Here is a 24557-nt window from a genome sequence, read left to right as displayed (position 1 = left end):
AGTCATATGTAGCCCTTCCATTGATGAATACTTGTGAAATAGAAGCATAGAACTTGCCAAAATAAAGAGACCTATTTAGCAGATTTAGCCTGGCTCTACAAACTGTTCTGCTTTTCTCTGTTGCAGCAGCTGTGATGCTTAAAGAGTAATTTGTGCCTTGTTTTGTTTTCCCTTTTCACAGACCTGTGAATGACCATAGGCTTGGCTTGACCTTGATTTTGATGGCTTTGTTGGAAGATCTGATGATGTGATTGCATGTCATGAGGTGATTGCTCTCCAGCCTCCAGCCTCTGTGGCTCAGTGTATAAACCACTTCTGCCACACTGTCACTCATGGACAATTCAGATTTTTCATTTAAACAGTCCTATTGGCTATTTTTATTTTCTCAATTCTTGTTTCCCCCTTGTTTCTTCTTAACGTTGGGAGCTTTATTCTACCCTCTGATGTGATTGATAGTCCTGCTTCTCCGTGCTGCTGATTTCAGTTTAAACTACAATGGCTCTAAGTGGCAACTGCAGGACTTACCTTCCTGCCCGGGAGCAGGGGCCGGGGCTGCACTCCTTCCCCGAGGTGGTGGAGCTCAACGTGGGCGGCCAGGTTTACTTCACTCGCCACTCCACCTTGGTTGGCACCCCTCACTCCCTGCTCTGGAAAATGTTCACCCCAAAGAGAGACACAGCCAACGATCTGGCCAAGGACTCCAAGGGAAGATTCTTCATCGACAGAGATGGTTTCCTGTTCCGCTACATTCTGGACTATCTCAGGGACAAGCAAGTGGTTCTGCCCGACCACTTCCCAGAGAAGGGAAGGCTCAGGAGGGAGGCTGAGTACTTCCAGCTCCCGGACTTGGTCAAGCTCCTGACTCCCGATGACAGCAAGCAAAGCCCTGATGATTATTGCCACAGCGACTACGAAGAGGTGTCCCAGGGCAGTGACACCAGAATCTGCCCCCCCTCGTCGCTCCTGCCGCCCGACCGCAAGTGGGGATTCATCACCATCGGCTACCGTGGCTCGTGCACCATTGGCAGGGAGAGCCAAGCAGATGCCAAATTCAGGAGGGTCCCAAGGATTTTGGTTTGTGGAAGGATTTCTTTGGTCAAAGAGGTTTTTGGAGAAAGTTTGAATGAAAGCAGAGACCCGGACAGGGCTCCAGAAAGGTACACCTCCAGGTTTTATCTCAAGTTCAAGCACCTGGAGAGGGCTTTTGACATGTTGTCCGAGTGTGGATTCCACATGGTGGCCTGTAACTCCTCGGTGACGGCTTCCTTCGTCAACCAGTACACAGACGACAAGGTCTGGTCCAGCTACACCGAATATGTCTTCTACCGTAAGTACCGGCCGCACGGGGAGGGGGAGAGCAGCGCCGAGCTCGGGCTGTTCTGTGCCGTTCACTGAGCGAGCGTTCCCGCAGCCGGGCAGCGCCGTGCCCAGGCTCTGGCTGGGCTCGGATCCGGGGACACCTTCCCGTGCGGGCTGTGCAGGTGGAGCGGGGCTCAGCTCGGCGGGCCGGGCCTGGCTAGGTGGCAGCACAGACTGCCGAAAGTGCCGTGCCTGTGCCCGGAGGACGCGGCGCCTCTGGCATTGTAAATCAGCGCCCGAGTGCCTCGCACGCTTCCCGGGACGTGTGGGACACAAAGCGAGTGTGCAAATACTGCGAAATTCATTACAGAAAACCTTTGACCGGGATTCACTTTGCAAAGGTAATAGAGGCTTGATAATCATCAGGCACAGGCAGCCGAGCCATCTGTCAGCAGCCCTGACACGCTTCCACACAGGGAGGGGAAAACACAATTCCTTCCCTCTGGCCGCATTTCAGCTGCTGCGCTCTGGAATGAGGGCTCGGAGCAGAGAGGGGCAGGGGCTGGGCCTTGTTACACAACACGGCCGTGGAAAGGCGGGTGTCCTCTCCAGGAGCAGCGTGGTGTGCCCTGCTCCCCGCAGCCACCCCGGAGCCACGCTGCCCCTGCCCTGGGCTGGAGCGCTCAAGGGCTCATTAACTTCAGCTGATAGCCAGGTACAGCTGGTTACCCATGGTAACAGCGGCCTAATCTGGATCCCGTGAGGCTGTACCACAAAGTCATTCCACATCTGCCGTGCCAAAACCTTTGAGAGGTTCATGAGGCTCTTTGCCTCCATTTTCATTTGAGGAGCATGAAGGATGGAACAACTGTCCCATCCATCAGTGTAGCCAGCTGCTGCTTTGGCCAGTGGCCTTGGAACAGAGGGACAGAGGGATAGAGGCATTGAGGGACAGAGGGATTGAGGCATTGAGGGACAGAAGGATACAGGGATACAAGAACACAGGAGTACAGGGACAGAGGGATACAGGGATAGAGGGACACAGGGACACAGGGGTAGAGGGACAGACAGACAGAGAGATAGAGGGAGAACGCAGAGCTGCCACCCTGGGTGTGGTGCTCACAGTGAGCAGGCTCCTGGCGTGGGGAGCTGACAAAAGTTTTCGATGGAAGATGCATCAGGAAGTGAACAGTTTGGGTGTAATTCCATGGATTCAGTGCCATCTACTCCTGTGTGGGGCTCAACAGGCAGCCCTAATCTGCTTATGCAATGAAGCTTAAGTTAGCATCCTGAAAAGCCATCTGGGTTTTTGACATCTGTAGATTTACTTAAAATTAGTTTTCTAGCTGGATTTCTTAGCAAAATAGTTCTAAGGTCATGGATCCGCTTATATTCCAACAGGGATAGATGATTTGTGTTATTAAGAAGCTTCTGCTTGAAATTACAGTGTCTTGTACAAGTTCTAGGAGGAGAATTAATGTAGGTAAAGGAATGAATTAGAAAAATTGTGCTGGGCATTTATATTTAAAATAAGGAAAAAATATAAGTTCTTTACAGGCACAACGATCTCTGCTAATTGAACAGAGGATGAACATAGGCTTTCTCTGAATTAGCAGAACAGACTCCTGATTTTCATATTTCTGAAATTTTTACCTTAAAGGATTGCACACTGCTCCCACATCACTTTAGCCAGGGTAGGGACCAAGAGGAGAGGTACCATAGAAATTTTGGAGATTGAAAGTCCATAGCAGGTGTCACAAAATCTTCTCTCATCAGTTAAATCCGATTGAAGTTCCTGGAAAGATCCCTGTTCAGTTCAGCAGGCTTTGGATTTGGCTCTGATGGGGTTTGTGGGGTTTTGATGCTGATACAGTTTCAGAGGTGGATTTTTCAGTGTCCTTCCCCAGGTAAAAGCCAAGGCCATGGCTGTGGTGCCAGGTGACCCTTTCTTGTCCCAGCCTGAGTGGTTCAGTTCTGCCTGGTGCTGGTGCTAGTGCTGGTGCTGCTGCTGCTGCCATGGAGCTCTGGCTGTGGATTTTCCCTAGGCCCACACTCAGGGCTGGCTGCAGCTGATGCCCCTGACAGAGGCTCCACCTGGAGCAAAGGAGCTCCCTCTCCACATCTCCTGAAATGATTCCATTCCCATTGTCCCAAAGCCCTTTCATCTGAAACTTTGAGGAGCAATAAAAATGACATCTGGCTTTGCAGTGGAGCATGGCATCTCCTCTGCAGCTGCTTAGCCATAATTACTTCTTTAGATGCTGCCAGCTGTGTCTATGTAAGCATTAATCATCAGGCTGCTGTGAGCAGCTTAATGGGCCTGAACCTGGAGGTGTCTAACACAACTGGGGAGGCACAGGCAGAGGTGGTCTTTGCAGGGCTGCTCAGCAACTCCTGTGAAAGGCCTGTTGGAGGAAATATTCTCAGCTGGAAATGGATGATTAGTTGCACAGGAGCAAGAATTCAGGGAGGAATGGTGTTTCAATACACCAAACACATTGTATGCTCCAAATAGCACTGGGAAGGAAAATGCCTGTGGTTGGCACAAAGATAAAGAGCATTTTTCGTGTTCAAATCCATCTGAAAGTGGCTGAGATGGAGTGGAGGGGGTGTGAGCTGAGCAGCTCTCACACGGGTACAGTGTGTGCTGGGGAGAAATGCACCCCCAACATTGCAGGGCCCTTTGTCCCAGGGGAGAGAGCTCCCCTTGGGAGAGGCTTTCCCAAACCAGCCCTGCAGGGTGAGCCTGGCACTGCCAGCCCTGAGCTGTTTGCTGAGAGAGCCTGGGGCATGGGCACAACGGGGGCACTGCCAGGCTCCTGCCAGCCCCAAATGGGCTGAGGCACTGCAGGGCTTGTAGACAGGCTGGGATGGGCCAGCAGGGCCACCCCTGGGCAGGTCTGTCACACACTGTGGGGTGGCACAGGGTGGGCATGGGGCACTGCCAGGCTCCTGCTCACAGGAGGGGAGGGACTGAGAGCTGGGGGCTGCTCATGCATTTCCCTTCCCTTCGGTTTCTCCTATAGCAAAGACATTTCTTAAATTCTCTACTGGCTATGGCTGGATTTCTGACCAGAACCATTTTGTGGGCTCCCCCCCACTATTGCTTTAATGATCTCAAAGTAAAACCTCATCTCCAAACTCCCTCATTTTTGAAGAGGGTGAACAGCCTCTGCCTGGGTCTTTGTTTTCGCATTTTCAGCCTTTATAATGTGATGTACTGAAAGTGTGCACTCGAACATCTGTTCTGTGGCAGTGGTGTTGGGGCTGGGGCAGTGACAGCAGCGGGCTGGCTCAGCCCTCCACAGCCTGGCCCCATTCCTGGGCCAAGGCAGCACCGTGCTCCTCTCCACCATAAGCCACAAGCCAGCACTGTGCTCCTGCAGCCCCACAGCTCTGCCAGCCCTGGGGTGACAGCCTGGGGGTGACAGCCTGCCTGGGGCTGCTGGCACTGCTGGAGAGCAGCACAGCGGGGTGGGGAGGACAAGGCCAGGGCTGCTGCCAGCAGTGCTGTGACACAGCGGGATGTGTGTGCCTGGGGGCAGCTGGGACCTCAGGGACACGGCCTGGCAGGGCCTGGCACAAAACTGCCCCATCTCACATGGCCATTGCCCCAGCACCCTGGAGCCATGTCCCTCTCTCTCTGAGAAGGGCTGACAGGACGGTTGGTCTGAGTTGGTGGAACCTTTCCTTGGACTGGCCCTTCCCAGCTGCACACAGGGAGCAGCCCAGGCAGCTGCAGATGTGCAGAGGAAAAGGTGAGACCTTGCTGGTGCTGGAGCTCTGAAAGCCAAGAATGGATGAAGGATGCTCCTGCAGGCTCCGCTTGCTCCAGGACCCTGGGGATGCTGGGGCCCCCTTGCTCTGGGCAGGAGCTGGCCAGGTGTGCCTTGCTGATGGGCAGAGATGTTTGTGGAGCAGGCTGCAGAGTGTCCTGGGATAAACAGATGAATCCTCTTGGCTGGGGAGCTGCAGGAGGAAGGAGAAATGTCAGGTGACATTCCCAAGGCCTGTCCTTTGGGCACCCTTCCCTGGGATAATCTCGGTGTCTGCTTTACAAGAGGATCCATTTGGGATTGCTGCAGCCAGCTGGGGCCTGTCACTGTGCATGTGTGACTGAGCTAAAGGATCCCATACTGATGTGCCTACCACTGACTCAGAAATTCATTGTGTGGCAGAAATTTGACTCACAAAAAGGAGCAGCCTTTGCACAGTGACACCCACAGCTGTGCTGTCAAATGGGCAAGATGTGGGAGAGGAACATCACCCAGTTCTCTTTAAACCAATACTGTCACATGATCCAGGAGCTGCTTCTGTCTGGTTTAAAATCAGTGAAGATCAAAATGACCCCAAAGTGAGCAAAATGAAGTCTAATCCAATGAATAATGCAAGCTTCTTCCCCGCTGACAGGAGATGTTTCTGTTTCCAGGTAATTATTGTCATCATTGATGCCTCTGGTTCCTCTTGCCAAAGCACACCCTCTCACCAGGATGATCATCTGCAGGTGGTGGGGCTGCAGCCAGCCAGGTCTGTCAGTCTGTTCATGCTGAAGGACCTTGCTCCAAGCTTTTTTGCTCTCCCAGTTTGTCAGGGCAGACTGAAAAACCTGCAGAGTTGTTGATTAGAGTTATTGCATAGATGAGAAATGCTGTTATTTATTGGAAACCAGTTGTGTCAAATCTGATTGTCAGATTAGGCCAAGAATCTGCTGCTCAGTGAGTAAGCAAAGCAGAACTTGACAAAAGAGTCAGTTGGATTTAGGGCTCAGAGCTTGTTCTAACAATCCACAGACAGTGATGTTGAGGAGGCAGCAAGGATGGCTTTGGCTCTGCTCACTGGTAACTCGGGTTACCCCTGACCCACTCCTTGTGTGTGACCCCTGTGGGCTGCCCTGCTTCTGCCCACACCTGTGCCCTGCTCCTGGCACCTCCTGGGCATGGCAGCAGCCCCCTGTGCCAGCAGCTGCACAGCAGCCAGGCAGGAAGGCAGGCTGCTGCCAAGGAGGAGCCTTGTCCCTGTGTCCCTGTGTCCCTGTGTCCCTCTGTCCCTCAGTCCCTCAGTCCCTCAGTCCCTCTGTCCCTCTGTCCCTCTGTCCCTCTGCCTGTCTGTCCCTCAGTCCCTCAGTCCCTCTGTCCCTCAGTCCCTCAGTCCTTCTGTCCCTCAGTCCCTCTGTCCCTCTGTCCCTCAGTCCCTCTGTCCCTGTGTCCCTCAGTCCCTCAATCCCTCAGTCCCTCTGTCCCTCTGTCCCTCAGTCCCTCAGTCCCTCAGTCCCTCTGTCCCTCAGTCCCTCTGTCCCTCTGTCCCTCTGTCCCTGTGTCCCTCAGTCCCTCAGTCCCTCAGTCCCTCAGTCCCTCAGTCCCTCAGTCCCTCTGTCCCTCAGTCCCTCTGTCCCTCTCTCCCTCAGTCCCTCAGTCCCTCTGTCCCTCTGTCCCTCAGTCCCTCTGTCCCTCAGTCCCTCTGTCCCTCTGTCCCTCTGTCCCTCTGTCCCTCAGTCCCTCAGTCCCTCTGTCCCTGTGTCCCTCAGTCCCTCAGTCCCTCAGTCCCTCTGTTCCTCTGTCCCTCTGTCCCTCTGTCCCTCAGTCCCTCAGTCCCTCAGTCCCTCAGTCCCTCAGTCCCTCTGTCCCTCTGTCCCTCAGTCCCTCAGTCCCTCTGTCCCTCAGTCCCTCTCTCCCATGACTGGTGAAGGAAGGGGCTTTGTGGCTGGTGAGGTCAATCAGCGCTGCCCACAGCCGTGTTGAGCAGGTTGTGGCCTGCAGTTTGTGTTTTCCCTCTGTTCTGGAGCTGCCAGGAGGGCAGTGTGCCAGGGGCACTGCAAACACCCCGCAGAGCCAGGGCCTGGCTGTGGGCACATCCTCGCTGTCCCCAGCCACCAGGGCTGCCACAGGGCAGCGGGGAGGGATGGAGGCACAGCCTCCCCTGGCACTTGCAGTGCTGCTGCTGCTGCTGCTGCTCTGTGATCCAGAAAAAGACCATAATGACGAACAGATTAACCACGGAGAGCTGGCATTTAGGGGGGAAAAAAGAAAACTCCATGTATTTGAAAGAGCAGCCTTGAGCTGCCCGTGGGCCAGGAGCAGCAGACGAGGTCCCCAGCCCCATTGGGGACCTGGGCAGGGTTTGCAGAGCTGGAAGCAGCTGGGTGCCAGGGAGGGCTGTGGGCACGGGGAATGCCTGTGGGCACGGGGAATGCCTGCCCTGTGCCAGGGAATGCCTGCAGACACAGGGAATGCCTGCCCTGTGCCAGGGAGGGCACTCCTGGGTGCCAGGGAGGGCTGTGGGCACAGGGAATGCCTGCAGACACAGGGAATGTCTGCCCTGTGCCAGGGAGGGCACTCCTGGGTGGGGCAGCCCCATCACCCTGGGCAGGGCTGAGAATGGCTCTCAGCTGCCCTTTCTGCAGCTCCTCCAGCCTGCTGAGCTCTGGCCTCCCCCAGAGCCTGCTCAAGAGTAGCTGTGGGTCTGAGGAAAGCAGAATCAGCGAGAGTGAAGGAGTGCAAATGAGAAAACACCACCCGACGTTCGCCGTTCAATAAATACCAGCAACATATTGTGCACACACACAAACACTTCCTTGCAGCAGGTTGGGTTTTTTCTGTCCAGCCATCCTGGATTTGTTTAATTTTGTCACCACAATATTTTCTCAGTTTCTCCTCTTTTTTTTTTCGGCTTTTTAAGTTCAAGGCTCACATACAATAAATATGGAGACACTAAGCAAAATCTAAATTACATCTTTGCAGAAAGAAGAACCCTTTTTTCTTTGAGCTTCTTTGCTCAAAATTGTATTTTTTATGAAGGAAGAAAACAGAGTAAAGTGCTTTAGGCTTGGTGGAGTCACTTCAATTGTCACTGAGGTGTAATGCTGCCTGAGCTGGCCAGACCCAGGGATCCTGTGGCAGCGATTCCCCTGCTACTCTCAGATGCACTTAAGTTAATTCTGGAGTACACTCAAACATTGCTGCCATTGTCAGGGCTCCTAGTGCTGCTCCCAGTGCCCAAGGATCAGAGGAGCTGGAGCTGCAGATGTGCTGTGGGGATGGTTTGGCAGGTGCTGAACACCTGCAATGCACCTGGCTTCATCCAGGGCTGCTCTGAGCACTCAGGTGTGGAACAAGAGCCCAGTGCTGAGGGGATGTGTCCCTCCCAGGCTCGTGGACCTGACTGAGCCTTCCCAGCCACTCTGGGCTTACACAGAGGGACTTTGTACCAGGTGTGGGGTGACAGGCTTCCAACCCACACCATTCCATGCTTCTGTGGTCTATGGCTCCTGGAGCAAATGTCCCTTGGAGTGATTGTCCCTTGGCTTTATCTCTGCTAGCAGGGCCTGGGTAAATGAAGTAGAGGATGCCCAGCAGAGCCCTGGCTGGGCTGTTGGCCTGAGTTTCCCAAAGCAGCTTGCTAAGTCAGCTGTCCAATAGTGTTTGAGGGAGAGAGAGGAGTCTGGGGCAGTTGGAATTCTTTTGCATTTCAGTAGCTGAGCTGCTCCAAGCTGAGCTGAAATGCCCACAAATGTAAATTGGTCAATTGGAGAGTGCCCTGGTGACCCCTCCATCGACTCTCACTCATGTCCTCCCCATCCAGGAGCTGCTCACACATCACTTGTGTTACAGATTGCCCTGCGCTGCCTCTGACTCTCCTAACGACGTGATTAATGATTTCCAGGAGCTCATTGATTAGCTGTTAGGGCAGCTGAAAAATTCCTCTACCAGAAACAAAGTGAGGGGAGCTGGGGCCATCCTGGTTTGCAATCCATCCTGGAAATCCTGCTGCTGTGGTGTTGGAAAGTGAGCACAACATCCCCAAACACTAAATTGCAAGGAGGAGAACGATCCTGGGCTCTGGGAGGGTTCCTGGAGCGGTGTGGAGGCAGCAGCAGCCTGAGGGATGCTCCCACCCTGGAGCTGAGCAGGGGCTGCAGCTGGAACAGACCCAGCCCTGCCCTCCTGGCCTCAGGCCTGGCCAGGGCCTCACAGTCGAGTTTAGAGAGAAAAATCCTCTCTGCATATTTTGGAGGAGACTCATTTCAGGACTTCAGATTGAATTTCCATCAATCTGAATCCGAGTGTATTTTTACAGTGGAATTAAATCAGGCTGAAATAGAACCCAGTGGAACATGCTGATTTTGACTGAATTTTGCACTTTAAATATTTCCAAAGCAAAAAACTCCAAGCAAAGCTTGAGTGAGGACTGATCACACCACCAGAGAGCTTGGGAGAGTGTGTGTGCTCCTGCAAAGGGAATGGCACTGGATTTCTCTCAGCCCAGAGCTTTCACTGCTGTGGCCAGTCCAGCACTGGTCCCAGAAGGGTCTCAGGGGCTGATCCCCAGGCTGGAGGTGAACATGGCTTTTTGTAAATCTGCTCTTTGATGTTCCTGTAAAAATGGGATTTTTGACCACCACTTAGGCTAAATCCACCCTCAGGACCCGTGATGGGGCCTTCATAGACATCTGGAACAGAATTTTCTCTCACAGTGCTGTCGCCTCAGTGCGTTGGGGAAACACTGCAGATCTCAAACCCCCTCATTCAAACGTGCCAAAATCAATAACAAGGAATTTGAGGAGTTACTGCTTGTTCTAAAAGTATCTTGGCTTTGGTTTCCTTTGGTTTTCTCTCCTGACCATCAGTCAGGGCAGGGAACTGGGCCTCCAGAGGCTGCCTGGTGCTTTTTCCTTTGGTTTGATGTTGCAGCCTAATTGTGGGGGAAAAAATGACCATTGTCCTCCTGTGGAATTGCAGAGGGAATTCTTTTTCTGAATTAATGGTCCAGCGGTGGTCAGTGGTAACAGAATTTTTATGCATAAATAATGCCATTTATCATATTATTGATGCCCTTTCTTGTTGATGTATTTTAGAGTGAGAAGAGCAGCTCTGAGGAGCTGGGGTGGATGGCAGGAGCTGTGCTGAGCCCAGCAGAGCTGCAGCAGCTCCCCCAGTGCAGAGCTGGCCCAGCGTTTGTGCAGCTCTGCCCTGGCCCTGCGTGCTCCCGTGGGGGCTGCCTAATTGGAAAGGCTGCCATGGTGAATCTCTCACTGTCACACAGGGAATATATTTAATGTGCTTTGCTTAAGAGCAGCTGGGCTTCCCTGAGAGGCCACTGTTGGGAAAATATTGCTGACAACTTCTGGGAAGTTGGGCTCCTTCTGTCCCAGGAGTTTGGCCATGACACAGCGTCACAGAGTCCAGAATCCCAGCATCCCTGAGGCTGGAAACGCCCTCCAGGGTCACTGAGTCCAGGCTGTGTCTGACACCCACCCTGTCCCCAGCCCAGAGCCCCCAGTGCCACCCCCAGCCCTTCCTGGGACACCTCCAGGGATGGGGATCAAACCCTCCCTGGGCAGTTCCAGTGCCTGAGCCCCCTTTCCATGGGGAAATTCCTGCTGTGCCCACCCTGAGCCTGCCCTGAGCCCCCTTTCCATGGGGAAATTCCTGCTGTGCCCACCCTGAGCCTGCCTGGCCCAGCCTGAGGCTGTTCCCTCTGCTCCTGTCCCTGTCCCCTCCTGTCAGGAGCTGTGCAGAGCCACAAGGGCCCCCTGAGCCTCCTTTGCTCCAGGCTCAGCCCCTGCCCAGCTCCCTCAGGGATTCTCCAGCCCCTGCCCAGCTCTGTCCCTGGCCATGCTCCAGCCCCTCGAGGGCTCCCCAGAGTTGCCCCAGCTCTGGAAGTGCCCCAGCAGTGCCCCAGCAGTGCCCCAGCAGTGCCCCAGCAGTGCCAGCACAGGGATGGGCACTGCCCCAGCCCTGCTTTAACCCCAGGGCTCTGTCTGACCCCTCGTGCCAGCCCTGCCCATGGTGACTTTGTCTCAATGCTGCCATCTCCTCCTGAGCCACAGCCTCCTGGAGGGACAGGTGCTGTACCCAGGTGCTGTACCCAGGCCCTGAGGAGTCCCCTGGGCACTGTTTAACCCAGCCCAGGGCAGCCCATGGGTGGCTCCACTCTCCCTGGCAGAGCCACAATTACCAGGATGCAAAACCTCTCCTTTCTAGCTGGGAGAAGAGCAGTTTCCAGGTATTCTTGATTTCATTAATTTGTGAGCATTCAGGAGAACAAACCCTCTATTCTCTCAAGTCAATGCACTTGTATTACGTGAGGATTAAATCATTCCCTTCCCTCAGAGCAGAGGCTGCAGACAGAAACCTTCTATGCCTTCCCATGCCCAGACAAAGAATATTTAAATAAGGATGCTGATAAAAATGCTTTCACTGGTAAAGACTTGATTAAAGGATCTGCTGCTTTAGTCCTGTAGGTGAAGGCAGAAGTCAAGAGGTGCCATTTTGTGCAGGGGGAGTGAAAAGTTTGTTTAAGTTTGGTGTGTGGGAAGAATTTTCACAACTCAGTGACATCTCCAGGGCTGGAGAGATCCCAGGTCCCAGATCCAGTGGGGGTCACTGGTGGGGAGGATCAAACCCTACTCTATCTTATTCCCATTTCTAAATCTTCAAAATACTTGACTTGTACCCAGGAAGCAGCAGTGTTCCCTTCATACAAGTTTTCTGGGTTTACCAAGCCCAGATAATCTTTGCTGTGCTGAGACTCGAAGGACTGGAGCTGATCCACTGGAAGCTGTCAATAATTGCCTCCCTCCCCTCCAGCAGCAGCCCACGAGTCCCCAGCAGGCTGGAACAGGCAGGTGGCACGTGTGGGAGGATGACAGATTTGCCCACCTCTCCCCGAGAGCTCCACAGCCTCTCAGGTTCCTGCACATAAGGCAGGGACTCAGGGCTGCCCGAGGCTGCTCAGTTCCCATGGTGGGATGTTCCCATCCCTGGGAGTGAGAGCCTGCTGTGCCAGGCCCAGACAGAGCCACTGCAGCAGCACAGGGCCTGGAGCCCAGCAGCACCAGCCTGGGGTCAGCCCGGGCATCCCTGCCTGGCACAGGCACAGCCCCACGGCATCCCTGGCAGCACAGGAACAGCCCCACAGCGTCCCTGGCACAGGCACAGGCACAGCCCCACAGCATCCCTGGCACAGGCACAGCCCCACAGCATCCCTGGCAGCACAGGAACAGCCCCACAGCGTCCCTGGCACAGGCACAGCCCCACAGCATCCCTGGCAGCACAGGAACAGCCCCACGGCGTCCCTGGCACAGACACAGCCCCACAGCGTCCCTGGCTGGCACAGGCACAGCCCCACAGCGTCCCTGGCTGGCACAGGCACAGCCCCACAGCATCCCTGGCACAGGCACAGCCCCACAGCGTCCCTGGCAGCACAGGAACAGCCCCACAGCGTCCCTGGCAGCACAGGCACAGCCCCACGGCGTCCCTGGCACAGGCACAGCCCCACAGCATCCCTGGCAGCACAGGAACAGCCCCACGGCATCCCTGGCACAGGCACAGCCCCACAGCATCCCTGGCAGCACAGGCACAGCCCCACAGCATCCCTGGCACAGGCACAGCCCCACAGCATCCCTGGCACAGGCACAGCCCCACAGCGTCCCTGGCACAGGCACAGCCCCACAGCGTCCCTGGCAGCACAGGCACAGCCCCACAGCATCCCTGGCACAGGCACAGCCCCACAGCGTCCCTGGCACAGGCACAGCCCCACAGCGTCCCTGGCAGCACAGGCACAGCCCCACAGCATCCCTGGCACAGGCACAGCCCCACAGCATCCCTGGCTGGCACAGGAACAGCCCCACAGCGTCCCTGGCACAGGCACAGCCCCACAGCATCCCTGGCACAGGCACAGCCCCACAGCATCCCTGGCACAGGCACAGCCCCACAGCGTCCCTGGCACAGGCACAGGCACAGCCCCACAGCATCCCTGGCACAGGCACAGCCCCACAGCGTCCCTGGCACAGGCACAGCCCCACAGCATCCCTGGCAGCACAGGCACAGCCCCACAGCATCCCTGGCACAGGCACAGCCCCACAGCATCCCTGGCACAGGCACAGCCCCACAGCAGCCTGGCCTCCAGCTGGACACTGCCTGTCCTGCCTCTGCTCGTGCCCCTGGTGGTACAAACACCATCAGAATTCCAGCCTGGAGCTGAGAACCTTCAGGGCTGCCCAACTGGGCCCTTCCAGAGCCTGCCCACGGCAGGGGTGACACTGGGTGGGCTTTAAGGTCCCTTCCAGCCCAAACCATCCATGGCTCTGTGACTCTCTGGTACTGAAATAGAATTTTAGAATGTCTAAAAACATTCACAGATTCTCTCTGCAAAAAGACAATCAAGCCACAGACAGAGAGGGAAGAGCAAACCCTCCCCCAAAGCCTTTGGAAGCAGCCTGTGCTGATGGAAATGCAGCAGAAATCCTGCACTCTCCTGAGGAAAGCTAAAAGCTACATGGCAGACAGTAAATAAATAATTGCAGGGAAACATTGCACATAGATTTCTTGGGGAACAGAACTTAATTAAATTTTGTGAACATGCCTACAGAGTTCCATTGATCAGGAAAAAATGGATATGGGCTACGTCTGTAAGATTTACTTGCTTGGTTGTGTTTTGCCTTTCTTCCCTCCCTCAGCTTCATTCACTTTATATCCTGCAGTGGTGAGGGAGCACATTTCTGGTTTTCCTCTGTGAAGAAATTGATTCTGAGCAGCACAGGACATGATGTATGGTTTGTAACTCTACAATATTGCTAAGCAAAAAAAAAATCACTGAAGAAGGCCATGCAGATATTATATTAATTTCCATTTTAAAATAGATTTCTTTCCACTAGGACCAGTAAAAAATATGCAAAGACTTTCAACAACCTCTCTAGTGATGATTAATTAAGAGATGGGATAAGTCTTGCTAGGCTAATTTAGCAAAGTAGGGTTTTTAGACACTTCACAGGACATTTTTTGCCATTGAATCCAAAGTTATACCTGATTTCACTCAGCAGCCACTCTGGCTCTGGCTGGGATCTCAGATCTGTTTGTCACCACAAGCAGAGTGAGGGAGGTGAGAGTGGCACAGGGGACTGGACCTGCTCCATGGCAGTGATGGGAGCTCTTTGCAGGGCTGAGCTCTCCTGGAAGGGCTGAAACCCCTCTGGAAGGGCTGAAACCCCTCTGGAAGGGCTGATTCCCCTCTGGAAAGGCTGAAATGCCTCTGGAAGGGCTGATCCCTCCTGGAAGGGCTGAAATGCCTCTGGAAGGGCTGATCCCTCCTTTGGAAGGGCTGATCCCCTCTGGAAGGGCTGATCCCTCCTCTGGAAGGGCTGATTCCCCTCTGGAAGGGCTGATCCCCTTTGGAAGGGCTGATCCCTCCTTTGGAAAGGCTGAATCCTGTCTGGAAGGGCTGATCCCTCCTCTGGAAGGGCTGATCCCTGCTCTGGAAGGGCTGATCCCCTCTGGAAGGGCTGATTCCCTTTGGAAAGGCTGAATCCTCTCTGGAAGGGCTGAATCCCCTCTGGAAGGGCTGAATCCTCTCTGGAAGGGCTGATCCCTGCTCTGGAAGGGCTGATCCCTCCTCTGGAAGGGCTGAATCCCCTCTGGAAGGGCTGAATCCCCTCTGGAAGGGCAGATCCCTCCTCTGGAAGGGCAGATCCCTCCTCTGGAAGGGCTGCACATGCTGCTGACTCTGCGGGATGGCAAATGGGTGCTGCTGTGGAGAATAGAATATATTCCATGAGAACCCAGAGAGTTTTTCTGATCACATTTTACTGCTCACATGCCCAGATTTCCCTCGGGGCTCTGGGGGCTCCTGGGGTGCTGCTGCTGTCCTGGGGCTGCTTCCCCCAGCCCAGGCAGGAGAAGGCCCTGGTTTGCCTTGCCTGAGCTGGCTCCAGGCTGCTCTCCTCGCAGTGAAGCCCAGGGTTGGTGCTGGTGCTGAGGGGGCTGCTGTCCCTGCTGCAGGACTGGGAGCTGGCATGTTGGTGAGGCATTAAAATTCCAATGGAACAGATGGTGCCAGGATTCTAACTTATGTTTATGAGATGCAGATGGTCCAAGGAGTGAACTTGTTCACTAGTTATTTTTATTTTGAGCAGGTTAAGAACAAATTACTCTCTGACTATTGTTGTTACTGCTCTGCTCGTCATTTCTTCTTTCCCCGAGTGCATTTGTGTCTGCGCACATGTACAAGTCTCAGAATCTCTTTTCCATGGAATGACAGACTGGAATAGCCCAATTTCTGCCTAAAACTGCTCTCTCTATATTTTATTTACGGTTCCCATGTGCTCAGCCTGGCCTCCTCTGGAAGAGCTGTCCCTGTGCCCAAGGGCAGCTCGGCCTGGCCCAGGCTCAGCCCTGGTCCCAGCCCTGCCCTGACTCCACACCTGAGGCAGGGCTTGCACACCTGGGGGGATGGCAGGGCAGGCTTCTGGAATAACCCCAGGCTGACCCTACTTTTCTAACCCTGTCATGAAACACGGGGTTGTATTTTCGTCATAATTTATGAGCTCGTTTCATTTTTTATAGAAAGAAAATACATGTACTGCTACAAATTATTAATGGCCACCTGAATATTTAACACCCACCACACAGCACACATATTCATGTGAAGGCCCCAGTGTTTGGCACACAGCACCTGTGTACATTTTCCAGCCTGGTGCTGTGTCACACACTCAGGGAGGACCCAGGAGCTCCCTTTCAGCTCCCTTTCCCCCCTCTGTGCCAGCCTGGGCTGGGCTTGGGCTCTGTCCCTGCTGGGCTGCAGTTGGTGGCACCTCCTGGGAGGGTGAGGTGTGCCCTGGCACAGAGCTGCTCCTGCAGGAGCTTTGCTGTGTGCAGCTGGGCACGGGAGCTGCTGCTGGCGTTTGATTTAGAGCCCAGTGCAGAGAGCAGGGGAGTCCCAGAGCTCCCTGTGGTTGGAACAAGCTGGAGGTGTTTGAGATCTGTAGATTGGGGAAAACAACATTTCCCAAAGGTTAAAGCACCGAGGAAGTGTCTGCCCAGCTTACTCCTAACAAGGAATGCATTGCTGAGTTCTGACTGTGATCAAGTGCCCAGGCCAGCAAAAATAAATCTTTGTCTGTTCCCTGTCCTTGGTGCAGTTCCCGTGCCCAGCCTGGAGCAGGGAAGGGTCCCCCAAACCCCCCAAACCCCACAAACATATGGGCAAGGGCAGAGCAGCAGTGCAGGTGTGGGCTAATCAGGCTCAGTTATTCCTCCCTCGTGCCTGCTGCCATTACTCATCCTCTCTCCCGCATGCAAATGTGCAATCACAGCTCTCCCTGCTAAAGCCCACGGAGCTTTGGTGGCTCTGTTCCCACCCTCCAAACACAGCAGCTCTGGGAATGCAGCACTGGGGGGACAGAGGCACCCGGGAGCCCCTGATGCCACCCTGCTCAGGGCCCTGCCTTGCTGTTTCACTGGTGGGGATGTGCAGGCCTTGGCAGGGTGCAGGAGCTGGCTGAGAGCTGCAGGGATGAGGCTCAGGGATGCCTGACCACATCTCCAAAGCTGTGAGATGCCTTGTCCCCCCAGGGCTGGCACGTCCCCTCTTGCTGGGCCAGCCAAGCTGCTGGGCTGGGCTTTGGGGATCCCCTGGAGCACACAAAATCACCCTCCCTCCTATTGCTGATAATGAGCATTTGCCATAATTATCCCGGGTAAGATGACATTGACTGAGCAGGCCGTGCCATAGCCAGAGGTGCTGGAGCTAATTTGGGATCCCTCGGAGCAGGGCAGGGCTGAGGGGAAGGGCTGGGGGCGAGGGCAGCCCCAGCGCTGCTCTGCCCGGGGCTGCAGTACCCTGGGAGCTGGGGTGAGCACGGAGCACCTCGTGGTGAGCATTGCAGTGCCCTGAAGGACAGACCCTGGCTGCTGTGCCACCTGCAGCTGCCCTGCCCCAGCACGGGGCTGGGCTCGGTGTCCCAGCACCGCCTCTCCCGGGCCCGCCACCCACACCTTCCTCGGCTGCAGCAGAAATGCTGGGAAGCTCCTGTTGCTGCTTCTGAATTTAGAGAGCTCTGAAATATCAACTTCTTGCCCTCTACACCGTGTTTGAAACCTTGTGTTCAAACCCTGAGCCCCTCTGGGCTGTGGGATGGGAGGGGTCTCCCTCTGCCCCCAGAGCTGATCCTGTCTCTCCATCCCAGGGACCCCCAGGCCAGTGGGGCCAGGGAGAATTTCCTGTACCCAAATTTCCTGTACCCAAATTTCCTGCGCCCAAATTTCCTGCACCCAAATTTCCTGTGCCCAAATTTCCTGCACCCAAATTTCCTGCGCCCAAATTTCCTGTGCCCAAATTTCCTGCACCCAAATTTCCTGCACCCAAATTTCCTGTGCCCAAATTTCCTGTGCCCAAATTTCCTGCGCCCAAATTTCCTGCACCTGACCCTGCCAGCTTTCTCCACTGCAAGGAATAATCACCAGTATGTTTTGGTGAGTCAAGTCAATGGAATAATAAGTGGGATATCAGAGACACTGGGAAGTGTTTGCTCAGCTGGAGTGACAGCCTCACTCCCATACTATTTTTTGTTTGCAGATGCAGCTTTTACAAACCATGGCTATAGGACAGATTAAATATTGTTTGAAAAAGTGATCAGAGATTTTGTTTGCAACTGTGCTGTAGCTCTTCTCCAAATATTGGGAGGATTTTAAATTGGTTTTTATTGATAATGGTGCTGTAATGCCTTTCCTTGCTTGTACAGATCATCAGTGGTTTAATGTGCTTATTCCCAAGGGATGCAGTGACTGAAAAGAAGAGATTAAGATAAACCTTAAAGAATGTTCTGTGGGGGAAAATTGTATTTCCTTTGAGCTTTGCGTAAGGCCTTGGCTTGTATCTGTTGGTGCTGCTGTGAGCAGGGGGCAGGGCCAGATCCCTGCCTGCCCCGCTCTGAGCCCCAGAGCAGGGAGAAGGCCCAAGCCAGGGGTGTGCCAAGAGCCTTTCCAAAAAGGGGGATCCCTGGGGCTGGGATCCCTGTGTGCCCCCACATTGCTGTGTCCCTGAATTCAGCAGGGCCCTGGGGCTGCAGCTCCCACCCAAACCTTCCCCTCCCGGCTGGGAATGCAAATGGGGAGGCCTGGGCTGAGTGTGCCCTGCCCTGGGCTGGGCTGAGTGTGCTGTGCCCTGGGCTGAGCTGAGTGTGCTGTGCCCTGCTCTGGGCTGAGTGTGCTGTGCCCTGGGCTGTGTGTGCTGTGCCCTGGGCTGTGTGTGCTGTGCCCTGGGCTGAGCTGAGTGTGCTGTGCCCTGGGCTGAGTGTGCTGTGCCCTGGGCTGTGTGTGCTGTGCCCTGGGCTGTGCCCTGCCCTGGGCTGAGTGTGCTGTGCCCTGCTCTGGGCTGTGTGTGCTGTGCCCTGGGCTGAGTGTGCTGTGCCCTGCTCTGGGCTGTGCCCTGGGTTGTGTGTGCTGTGCCCTGCTCTGGGCTGTGTGTGCTGTGCTCTGGGCTGGGCTGAGTGTGCCCTGCCCTGGGCTGAGTGTGCCCTGGGCTGAGTGTGCTGTGCCCTGGGCTGTGCCCTGCCCTGGGCTGAGTGTGCTGTGCCCTGGGCTGTGTGTGCTGTGCCCTGCCCTGGGCTGTGTGTGCTGTGCCCTGGGCTGTGTGTGCTGTGCCCTGGGCTGTGTGTGCTGTGCCCTGCCCTGGGCTGTGTGTGCTGTGCCCTGGGCTGTGTGTGCTGTGCCCTGCCCTGGGCTGGGCTGTGTGTGCTGCTGTGCTCTGGGTGGCTGGGCTGGCACAGCCAGCTCTGTCCTGCTCTGTCCTGCTCTGTGCCAGCCAGCACAGGGACACAGCCACTCCAGAGCCATCCAGCTGGTAAATCCAGAGCGACACCGTTTGCCAGAAGCTGTTTGGATGTACAGGAGTCACATCTTTACTGAGCTGTTCTGAACACGTCCACCTGGATCCATCCTCACCCAGAGCAGGCTCCTTCTGCAGGACAGGGACATGTCCCATATGTCCCCAGAGGAGCTGGCTCCACGTGATGAGCCCTCTCCCACAGCCCTTGGGGCTGATGCGCTCCAGCCACGAGGTCCTGAGCAGAAATGGATGAACCTGTCGGTGCCTGCAGGAGCAGGACTGCTGAGCCCATCCACCAGTGGGGCTCAGATCATTTCTGTGAGGCCTTTATTGGGTTCTCAGCCTTTGGAGCTTTGGGTTGGTGTGTGTTGTACACCCTGAGAACAATGTGCCAAATGATGCAGTGACACCTGTGTCACTGTGACCACCCAAAGCCACCAGAAACACTTCTGCTTTCTGGAACAGGGGAAGGTCTCCTTGGTTTTGGAAGTGCTGGTTAAATCAGGGTGGCACAAACCTGTCTTGTCACTGTGGTTTCTCCTCCATGCCCTTGGCTTTGTCAGCTGGATGGGGCCAAAGCTCAGCTCAGGCCAGGCTCAGAAGCAGCCCAGGAGCTGGCAGTGTGGATGTGACACTTCCTTTGTTTACTGCAGTAAAAATACAACAAAACCCCCACAAAACCAATATTTCAGCTGATCAGAACTGGTTTATTTGTCGGTCTTTATTGATGCTCTGATCTCTGGTGAGAAAATAATTGGCTTAAGCAGCAGAAGCCTATTGCATGTAAACCCCGTGACAGCTTTGTTCAGTGACAGCAGTGGGTGACCCTGCTCTGAGTAAACAAACAAACACTCTCACTTATGGACCAATTATGTGTTATGGAATGGAAACTCTGAATACCCACTTTGCCTTGCTCCAATTATTGTGCTGCCTCCCTGCATATGTCTCCTCTTGGTTAATTGCAGTTTTTAAACTTTGGATTGCGCTGTGGGATATGGGCTGGTCAGAGCTCTGTGGGAGGGCAGCAGCTGGACATGTGGGTACATATTTCAGTGTATTTATATGTATTTATAGATCTGCATTTCGCCCTGGCATTGGCTGAGGCGGGCAGAGCGTGGTGCTAACGATGCCAAGGCTGTGGGCTCAGTCCCTGGGTGAGCCACCCACTCAAGGGCTGGAGCCATGGTCCTTGTGGCTCACTTCCAACAGAATATTCTGGCATTCTGGGATTGACCAAAGCTTGGCCTTGAGGGTCCTTCCAGCCTTACTGGTTGTGTGATTGAACCACCAACCACCCCTGGGGAGCACAGGGCAGGGTGAGCTCCCTTACCCAGGCCCAGGCAGGGGCACGGAGGGTGCAGAGGCCACCCCAGTGCCTGCCCGGCTCCATGGCAGTGCCAGGGTGGGGTGGCAGCAGTGCCAGAACAAGGTGACAGCAGAGCCAGGGCAGGGTGGCAGCAGTGCCAGGGTGGGGTGGCAGCAGTGCCAGAGCAGGGTGGCAGCAGTGCCAGGGCAGGGTGGCAGCAGTGCCAGGGTGGGGGTGGCAGCAGTGCCAGAGCAGGGAGGCAGCAGTGCCAGCATCCCCAGGAGGTCACAGCCAGAGCCACTGGGTACAGCCACTGTCACCATCCCATGCCCGTGAGCCATTGTCACCATTCCTGGCCAATGAGCCATTGTCACCATCCCATGCCTGTGAGCCATTGTCACCATTCCATGCCCATTGTCACCATTCCTGAACAATGAGCCATTGTCACCATCCCATGCCCGTGAGCCACTGTCACCATCCCATGCCCGTGAGCCATTGTCACCATTCCATGCCCATTGTCACCATTCCTGAACAATGAGCCATTGTCACCATCCCATGCCCATTGTCACCATCCCATGCCAGTGAGCCATTGTCACCATTCCTGGCCAGTGAGCCATTGTCACCATCCCATGCCCATTGTCACCATCCCATGCCTGTGAGCCATTGTCACCATTCCATGCCCATTGTCACCATCCCATGCCCATGACCCATTGTCACCATCCCATGCCCATTGTCACCATCCCATGCCCATGAGCCACTGTCACCCCGCTGGGTGCTGGGCAGCTCCAGCTGAGCCCTGCAGAGCCCCTGGCCCCCGAGGGTCTCTGCCCAAGCCCGAGGTCCCTCAGAGCCCTGGCAGGAGTGCTCAGCCCCCGAGCTGCTCCCCAGGCATCCCCAGCCCTCCCCAGCTCTCCCTCCAAGCCCCACCTGCACCGGGATCATTTCTTTGCTCACGAGGCCCAGCCAGGCTGGGCTGTCTCTCAGAACCGGCTTTGTTAGACTGGGACTTGCATCTCTCATTCCCCTCCAGTGTGAACGTTCCTCAGATAACACAGCTCACATGAAAAGACTTCTTCAAATTCTTTAAGTGCACATTAAAATGCAAATCGCCCTTCTTATTAAAGACTTCTGGAAGTTCTCTGACAACACATTTAAATGCAAATCAGTGAAACGTAGACTCAATATTAAAATCCAAACAATTACTTGATCCACATGCTGAAATGAAAGTGGGAGCACATTGCATGTCTCCAGAAAAGCAGTGGCCTTTCCAGCAGCACGGGAGGGAGCTCTGGGTGAGGCTGCCCTGGCTTTCCAAGGGTCACTGGGCTCTCCTGTCCCGCCCCGGGGATGCTCAGCTCAGAGCTGTCCCTGTGACACACAGCTCCAGGACTGCTGCAGTGCCCAGCTGGCATTTCTGAGCTCCTCTCTGCCTGCTTTGGATGCCACCCAAGTGCCAATGCCCCGGGGGCAGCCAGGGCAGAGCTCTGGGCAGGTGTGGGCTCATCAATAGCCAGGAGGCACAGTGGGAGCGTGGGAGGCAGCAGCACAGACCATCCCCATCCCCTCCAGAAGCAAGGAGCTGTTACTGGATTTTGAATTTTCCCTCAGATGATGCAGTGTGAGGTTAAAGCTCTGCCCCAGCCAAAGTGCTGGTAATTATTTGATGGAGCTTTAGTGGGCATGGGCGGAGGCCAGTTCTAAAAGCTCGGGGTGTCAGGGGAGGCAGCTCAGCTGAGCACATCAGATCTGCTTTATTTTAAAGTGTGATCATCCATTAGGAACATCAGGCTTTATCTATCTTTAAATGTGAATGAGGCCCTTCTGCTCTTGCTCTGCAGTGCTCCTGACGCTCCTCAAGAGCAGCAGAAGGTGCTTTTCCACCACTCCTTGTTCCCCTCTCTGAATTTATTGGGCTGTTTTCACTCAGGCTGGCTCTCAGAGGTCAGTGGGTGACGCTCAGGGTGTGACTGAAGCATTTCTGTGCTTTTCTCCTGTTTCTCTCAGACTTTCCTTCTGGAATATGGCTGCTTTGTGTGAAAATATCATGTCTTACATCTCAGCCAATGTTGTTGGGAGGGCAGGGAAGGTGTTGAGGTGCTCCAGGAATATGGGACCCCTGTATTTGGGAAAAGCACTGGCACAGGGAGGGCTTAGAGGAGCAGCCCCTGGTGACTCTCAGGCTCTTCACAGTGGTTGGGATTATTTGCTGTTATCATCTTGAGCAGGCTGAGGGGACAGGGACACTGCAGGGTCACTGCTCTCACTTGGCCAGATCAGGTTTTATTGCTGGCTGGTGTGTGGCCACACCTGAGGCTTCTCCAAGAGAAAAAGGGGATTCTTTTCTCTCCTGAATTGGAGATCCCACAAAGAAGCTTTGCCAACACCAACATTTTATTTATTTGGGGTGTTTGAGGGATCTGAAGCTCTGCTTTTGTTGGGATCTTTTATGTCATTTCATGTGCTAATCAGGGCTTTTTAACTTGACTCTGTCACTCAAAAGCTTCTTGATGATGATGAGCAAAATTAAGCTGTTTCACTGCTGAGTGTGTATCATCAGTGAATTTTAATTTTAAAGGAAAAAGTGAGAATTTTTCCATTTTTAAAAGTATGACTATTTTAAAAAGGACTCATAGTGGTTTTAGTTAATCTTCTAAGTAAAATGGATTCCAAAGTACAAAATGGATCTGGTCGTTTCCTTTGCTCCACACGCCATTTATTACATGAAAACAAATGTCATACCTGAGTAGATGTGAGTGATGCACAAGGACAAGGTGTCCTGTAGCTGGGATCCATCAGTGTTTGAAGAATGGAAAGAATGGCAAGTGTTTCAGCTGGTGATGCTCATGGGTTCCTTGTCTCTGCCCCACCCTTGATTGCAAATATTCCAGCGTTGGGGAAGATGGAAGATCAGGTCATGAACTGTAAATGAAAATGAATTGTATATGTGAGCAGGCGGGGGTCTTGGGAAAACGGGGAAGAATCCCGGGATCCCTGGGGCTGGAGAAGCCCTCCAAGGTCACCCAGTCCCAGCTGTGCCCCATCCCCACCCTGCGCCCAGCCCAGAGCCCCGGGCGCCACCTCCAGGAGCTCCTTGGGCACCCAGGGCTGGGGATCCGACCCTGCCCGAGCGGCCTCTGCACGGCCGGGAAGAGGGGCAGGGTGTGCAGAGGAGCCCAGGGCTGCCCCGGGGGCGGCACAGTCCGGGCTGGGCCTGGGCCGAGCCGGGCCGGGGGATCCCCGGCAGGACGAGGAGGAGGAGGAGGAGGAGGAGCAGCGCTGGGGGAGGCAGGCCGGCCCCAGGAGGGGCTCTGGGTGCTCCTGCAGCCCCTCGGGCTGGGGCTGGGGCTGGGGCTGGGGCTGGGGCCGGGCTGGGGCTGGGGCTGGGGCTGGGGCTGGGGCTGGGGCTGGGGCTGGGGCCGGGCTGGCTCCATCCCGCTCCGAGGGTTTTGCTCCCATGGGAAGCAGCCAGGCAGAGCTCCTGCCCCTCATCCCCCACGGGCTGGGGGAAGGCTCGGGATGGTGGGGACGGTCCCTCCTGTCCTGCCCCTGGTCCCCCACAGGCCGGCGGTGCTGGGGGAAGGCTCGGGATGGTGGGGACGGTCCCTCCTGTCCTGCCCCTCATTCCCCCACAGGCCGGCGGTGCTGGCAGGTTTGGGATGATGGGGACGGTCCCTCCTGTCCTGCCCCGGTGGCCCCAGGAGCCCGAGGGCACCGGGCTGCTCCTGTCCCTGTGGCCATCATCCCTGCAGGGCTCTGTATGCGGGACCTGGGCACAGGGACACGGCTCTGGCTTTTACAGCCTCAGCAGGACGGGGAATCGCCTCTGCCACTGCCCGCGGGCGCTGAAATCCCCGACATGTGCTCGTTATTATGGGCTTGAGAAGGCTGCAAAACCCGTGCCTCGGCAATCCCTCAGCACAATGCACGTTCCCGCAGCCTACAGTGCGAATTCGACTGGAAAACCGCGTTATTCCTGAGCTATTTGTCCGTGGCTTTGTTGCTAAGTTGGTGCTTTCTCATTCAGAAGGAGACAGAAATGCAAAGTGCCCGTTTTCCGTGGGAGCTGGGATCCGTGTGCAGAACATCTGCTCATCTGCTCCCCACCACGAGCGCTCGCCCCAGCTCTGCTCTGTTCCTCAGCTCTGCTCCTCTCCCTGCTCGGCCCCCACGCTCTGCGCCAGCGCTGCGAGGGGTTTTGAGCACTGGGGATGTGCAGCAATCCCGGGAAGAGCCCCTCAGGGCTCCCTTACCCCCCTTTAGGGCTCTCTTATCCCCCTTAGGGCTCCCTTTGCTCCCTTAGGGCTCCTTATCCCCCTCAGGGCTCCCTTATCCCCCTCAGGGCTCCCTTAGC

The 24557-nt window shown here is 55.2% G+C and overlaps 1 protein-coding gene across 2 annotated transcripts in view; it reads left to right on the top strand.

Moving 5' to 3' along the window:
• The window catches only part of KCTD16 (potassium channel tetramerization domain containing 16), a 65819-nt gene that overhangs the window by 1126 nt on the left and 40136 nt on the right, over nt 1-24557 (top strand). For both annotated transcript variants that reach the window (XM_077186572.1, XM_077186571.1), the window contains exon 2: nt 182-1327. In XM_077186572.1, coding sequence (XP_077042687.1) covers nt 496-1327 — 832 coding nt within the window. In that variant the 5' untranslated portion in view covers nt 182-495. The remainder of the gene's footprint in view (nt 1-181; nt 1328-24557) is intronic.

Source organism: Agelaius phoeniceus, chromosome 15 (genome assembly GCF_051311805.1).
Source record: "Agelaius phoeniceus isolate bAgePho1 chromosome 15, bAgePho1.hap1, whole genome shotgun sequence".
In the NCBI taxonomy this organism is placed as follows: Eukaryota; Metazoa; Chordata; class Aves; order Passeriformes; family Icteridae; genus Agelaius; species Agelaius phoeniceus.
Note: the sequence above shows the minus strand (reverse complement) of the source record. Positions and strands in the feature narration are given on the sequence as shown.